The sequence below is a fragment of the Leptinotarsa decemlineata genome, unplaced genomic scaffold (assembly GCF_025532065.1).
Source record: "Leptinotarsa decemlineata unplaced genomic scaffold, Ldec_3_MD MMD2_tig00001719_RagTag_RagTag, whole genome shotgun sequence".
NCBI lineage: Eukaryota > Metazoa > Arthropoda > Insecta > Coleoptera > Chrysomelidae > Leptinotarsa > Leptinotarsa decemlineata.
In genome coordinates this window covers 12,101,942-12,107,941 of record NW_027412569.1, presented here as the reverse complement: position 1 = coordinate 12,107,941, position 6,000 = coordinate 12,101,942, and the positions used below count along the sequence as shown (strand labels likewise).

Here is a 6,000-nt window from a genome sequence, read left to right as displayed (position 1 = left end):
ATGCTCACGCTTAACGTTTGTACTGTAAAATATAGATGTCACAAATACATATTTTCTATTTCGCCTTCTATTGTTCAGTATGTGAAGTTTTCCATAATCGTTTATAGAGTTGAGGATTGATTTTGAGAAGAATCCTATAATGCGATTCAATGTTAGATCCCACCATTAATATCAGCCTCCCGTCAACAGATGGCGAAAGCTACACCAGATCAAACATGTTCCAAAGCTAATCACACAGGTTTCGTAAATGTCGACGTGTGTAAACAACCGCCAAATAATCAGTGAAACATCTACAGGTATTTTCATTCATTAATCTAATCGTATATCGCACAGTTTCGTTGATCAGATCGCGTGTAGTCGAGTTTCGTGAATGAAATGTCGTCTTTGGAAACGGACTACATTCCTATCCGCAGTCTACCGGAAAATGACCGAACACGGAAACTACGTGAAGTGTTTGCCGCTCGCTATTCGAAGAAACCGGACTTCTATATTCGGGTACCTGGAAGGTAAGTGCCTCAAGGATCTGTTGCTGCCCCACCCAAATTATTTTCAGTTGCAAGAAATTTAAAAACAGGAAGTCGATGCGCGATAAAAGTTGAAGAGCTATTTTTCTATTAATTGATAATCCGATGTTTATCAGCACTCGGTGGCAGTGTTGCCGATTACCAGGAACACGCTTCTTCGTTGTTATTCTCTAACAAAAATGTTGGGTTCTGACAAAAATCTATTAATTTCAATCTGAGGGTGATTTGACAATGCATCATCAGCAACACTGCTTGGAAGTCTTCTTCTCTATCGCTGCATCCGGTAAAAACAAGTCATGAATTTTTTTTTGGGGTTATTAGCCCAGAAAATGGGTTGTATGAAAGTCGATTTGACTTTTCATCTCCCGGCACAAGCACTGCCAGACAATCTTTGAGACATTTCCAGAGCGGTGCCTATGTAGAAATGGCGATTTACATTGTAATGTTACTTTATCCCACAAAATCTCTGTTCTCCGAATGAGGCATGTCTTGGCATATAGTGTTAAACCTCTAAGCTCATTAGCAATACTCCTCTTTAAGTCAATTTAGCGAACTAGACATATGCAAGTGATATAGTTGTTTGATAGTCTTCAATGTGTATGCATTTTTTGTTTTCGTTTTTATATCGCTTCTTTAATGTATCTGAAGAATGTATCAATCATTCACTGTTTTCAAGTATCCCTCCAGAGACTTCTCTGGCAATTTGGACTACATCATACAGACATACATGTGGAGCTGAACGACCTTGGTATCTACCGTATAACCAAAGGGTATCAGACAGAATTGGAACACTCTTGGGGAAACACAACATAAAAACGGGTTTCAAACCTACCAACAAGATACAACTGGTCGGCCAAAGATGAAAGTGATCCACTATCAGCCATTATGAAAAGGTATACATCGCAACCACCAAAGGGTCCATAGGAATGAGACTGGAGGAGCATGGAAGAAACTCCAACCAGGGATATCATAGCCGACTGGCAATGAGATCCACAAAAACACGTATAAATTCAACAGAAAAAAAGGACCTGTGACCCTCAACTGAATCCTATTCTAAGAAGTTCAAGAACAGCAAACAGCATGAGGACAGGTAGAAAAGGATCGACCAATATCGACAATTCACCTAGTAAGGGTACAGGTATTATCACACTAGACTACCTGGGTCAACATAAACACGCTTCACGCAATTTCCCTAACCCAGGTACAGGTATTAGCACACCAAACTACCTGAGCCAACATAAAAACGCTTTATGCAGTCGTAATACCCAGTCATCAGAGATTTACTCAGGATTTCTGAACCTCTGAAGAAGCTAGTCACTCCCGTCACGTCAGAAAGGCATTTCAAAAATCTAAGGCTTTCAAACCTGAAAATAATAACACTGAAAACCTTAGCCATGAAAGTTTCAACCATTTTGTCACAGACATAAATTTGATACATACTTTGCAGTTGAAGTCTTAAAACGCGAAGAGTGGAAACACCTGGTATATGGAACGAAATCTGGCAATAACTGTGTTGGGCAATACTCATTCTCTCGCTCATTACATGCACAAGGAACATTGATTCGGGGTCTCAACGGAATGAGAAGGTCAATGTTTTCACAGACAGCCAGGGCTGCATTTAGGGCAATGATGGACCCAAAAATGTAGTCGGGACTGGTAGGCGAATGCCGTGAAGGAATGAAGAACCTGGCGGTCGGAAGTTGATTGACCCCAAACTGGTCACCAGGATTCCTGAGCTTGAGTGCTTCCTGATACAGATCATGAACCCATATACTGGCCTTAAGCCAGCTGTCGGGGTTAGGTTAGGTTAGAGTACAGTGTATTCGAGAGCAACAAAGCCATGAAACTGAAGGAGGAGGCGGCTCAGATGGTTACACACACCATAAAGCCATAGGGTCACAGATAGAATCGGAAAACTATTGGGGAAACACAACATGAAAACGGGTTTCAAACCTACCAAGAAGATACAACTGAGCCTCAGGTCGGCTGAAGATAAAAGAGACCTACTATCAGCCCTTATGGAAAGGTATACATCGCAACTACCAAAGGGTCCTTGGGAACAAGACTGGAGGAGCATGGAAGAAGCTCCAAACAGGGATATCATAGCCGACTGATGCGGGAGGCAATAGAAATCCACAAAAACACGTATAAATTCAATAGAAAAGAAGGACCTGTAGGTAGAAAAGGATCGACCAATGTCGACAATTCACCTAGTAAGGGTACAGGTATTATCACACTAGACTACCTGAGTGAACATAAACACGCTTCACGCAATTTTCCTAACCGAGGTACAGGTATTAGCTCACCAAACTACCTGAGCCAACATAAAAACGCTTTATGCAGAAAGACAAATCGTCTAAGAAAAAAAAAACTGCTTCAACAAAGCGGAGATCTGCTTGGGAGGATTATGAGGCTACTTTCTGGAAGAATAATCATTAGCCTACTTTCTGGTAACTATTAATTGTGAGGATACCTGTACAAAACGAGGGCAGCTCAACTGCAGGCAATGTAGGGGAAGAGGCAGCTTTTTATATTTTGTGTGAATGCGAGGTACTGGATCACACCTAAACAATTGATGAATAACACAAATTATCTTCTGCAAAACATGACAAACATCCAATAGAGGACCTGTACAAACCAGGGCAAGACGACAGTTGGAATTAGTGTAATTTTCCAGAGTTTCCGGAGAAATTGACAAGTCAGGCGGCTCTCAAGTAGCAGTAAAACAGTTTGGAACTGACTCCGAGACCTATGCTCAAGATTCAGCTGGAAAAGGTTTGGAAATGGTCTGGTAAATGTGTTCGTCTAGCAGATTTCTAGTGCCAAAATTATTTGATTCAATGTTGTTATTAGTAATGAGGCAATCAGTGTTGTTAGGGTTAGATGTTTACTGGAGCTGAATTGTTCATAGTTTTGTTACATTGCAATTCAAATTTTCTGGAAATCCAATGATTTGCTGATAGTTTTTTGACAGCTTTCTATCAACTTCTCTGATCTTTCATGAGAATTTGTTGAATTGTTGCAGAGTGAACCTTATTGGAGAACATGTGGATTACTGCGGATACTCGGTATGTCCAATGGCTTTGGAACAAGATATACTTTTAGCCGTGTCCATCGAAGATGATAAAATGCTGCACCTACAGAATTTGGATATGAAGTACAAAGATTTCTGTTGCGACATCAGCACCTTTGAGTAAGTATGAACATTTGATGATTCATTAGTTTCAGTAACAAGCCTATGGACAAGAGAGTCCATAGGCTTTTTAATCTGTTTTTTATTTCATACAGGGATATAGTCTATGAGGAATATATCTGAAACTACTTAAGCAATACACCACATTTTTTTACTTTGTTGGTGTGAACATTTTCCAGTCCTCTTACTCTCAGATGTTGTAAATGCTAAAATAATCTTAGATATGTACCTACTTGAAAATATTATTCATCTGGTCAATCATTATTCTTATTTGGAGAAGTTCTAGATTGTAGGTATTGATTCCAAGTTCCACAGTTTGATGAATCCCATAGAATATCAAATGAAATTATCTCAGCCATTGGTATTTACGTCGTTTTTTGTTTGGTACGCTACTGTGATCTGAAACAATTCCCAACTGCGAGTTAGTAAAGTGGCGTCATTAACTTGAACTTTTCAATTAATCCCTTGAATAAAATTGAGTTTAAATCTGCGATTGATCTCGCTTTCAAGAAATAGAAGACGACTCCATTAAATTTAAATGAAAATTGAAGCGTTTTGATTGCCCATTTCTTTAATGAATCGGGAAATGTTTGGACATTGTCAATCACCTTGAAAAAAACATTCATGTTGAATTCATAGCTGGATGTATAGACTAGATATATTCCACATCCCAAATTCACCCTTTGTATTCAAGTCAATTATTTCTCTTGCAGGATAACGTCTGGCGAAGGAGCTCCTCAATGGCATCAGTATTTCGTATGCGGTGTCAAAGGCGTTCTTGAGGTCCTTCCGAAGGACGTTCCACTGAAAGGCATGAGAATAGTCGTCAGCGGCACAATTCCCCAAAGCGCCGGTTTGTCGAGTAGCAGTGCTCTCGTCAGTGCTGCAGCTTTAGCCACTTCACACGCACACAAGGTAAGAAGCTTTTGAATCACGGAAAGCCATTAGTGCCAAGAGGTCTCAACATAACCCCGATTTAATTTACACGGCATGACGTAGACTCGTGTGAAACCACTTACGCGATGACGGGTCTTTCCATAGGTTCACAGTTGGATAGATGTATCATTAGAACTGGCAATTATCCTAAGTGAGATAGACTGATACGTCGTTAGGATTACGAAGTGTAAATGAGAAAAAATTCGAACCCAGAAGAGAACTCATCAGTTCCTACACATACAGTGTCATCCAGTTTGAACCAACAATACTGAAAAACTCAACTCCAGTTAGAGGGTAGCCCCTGCCCACTTTGTCTGTTCGTTCGTTCAATCTTTCTTTTCATTCCCAAATGTTCTGATAGTCATTCTGCTATGATATACAGTATACAGTGTTATCCACTTCAAATATTCTGATAGTCATTCTGCTGTGATATACAGTATACAGTCTCATCCAGTTTGAACCACCCAAACTGAAAAACTCAACTCCAGTTAGAGGTTAGCCCCTGCCCACTTTGTCTGTTCGTTCGTTCAATCTTTCTTTTCATTCCCAAATGTTCTGATAGTCATTCTGCTATGATATACAGTATACAGTGTTATCCACTTCGAATATTTTGATGGTCATTCTGCTGTGATATACAGTATACAGTCTCATCCAGTTTGAACCACCCAAACTGAAAAACTCAACTCCAGTTAGAGGTTAGCCCCTGCCCACTTTGTCTGTTCGTTCGTTCAATCTTTCTTTTCATTCCCAAATGTTCTGATAGTCATTCTGCTATGATATACAGTATACAGTGTCATCCACTTCGAATATTCTGATAGTCATTCTGCTGTGATATACAGTATACAGTCTCATCCAGTTTGAACCACCCAAACTGAAAAACTCAACTCCAGTTAGAGGTTAGCCCCTGCCCACTTTGTCTGTTCGTTCGTTCAATCTTTCTTTTCGTTCCCAAATGTTCTGATAGTCATTCTGCTATGATATACAGTATACAGTGTTATCCACTTCGAATATTCTGATAGTCATTCTGCTGTGATATACAGTATACAGTCTCATCCAGTTTGAACCACCCAAACTGAAAAACTCAACTCCAGTTAGAGGTTAGCCCCTGCCCACTTTGTCTGTTCGTTCGTTCAATCTTTCTTTTCATTCCCAAATGTTCTGATAGTCATTCTGCTATGATATACAGTATACAGTGTTATCCACTTCAAATATTCTGATAGTCATTCTGCTGTGATATACAGTATACAGTCTCATCCAGTTTGAACCAGCCAAACTGAAAAACTCAACTCCAGTTATAGGTTAGCCCCTGCCCACTTTGTCTGTTCGTTTGTTCAATCTTTCTTTTCA

General features: G+C 39.9%; 1 protein-coding gene across 1 annotated transcript in view; it reads left to right on the top strand.

Annotated features, from left to right (window-relative positions):
* Positions 1–223: 223 nt before the first annotated feature.
* Positions 224–6,000, top strand: part of Galk (N-acetylgalactosamine kinase) — a 60,456-nt gene continuing 54,679 nt past the window's right edge. The window contains exons 1-3 of the mRNA XM_074176526.1: positions 224–506; positions 3,550–3,717; positions 4,431–4,632. Of these exons, the coding sequence (XP_074032627.1) occupies positions 376–506; positions 3,550–3,717; positions 4,431–4,632 (501 nt within the window). The 5' untranslated portion in view covers positions 224–375. The remainder of the gene's footprint in view (positions 507–3,549; positions 3,718–4,430; positions 4,633–6,000) is intronic.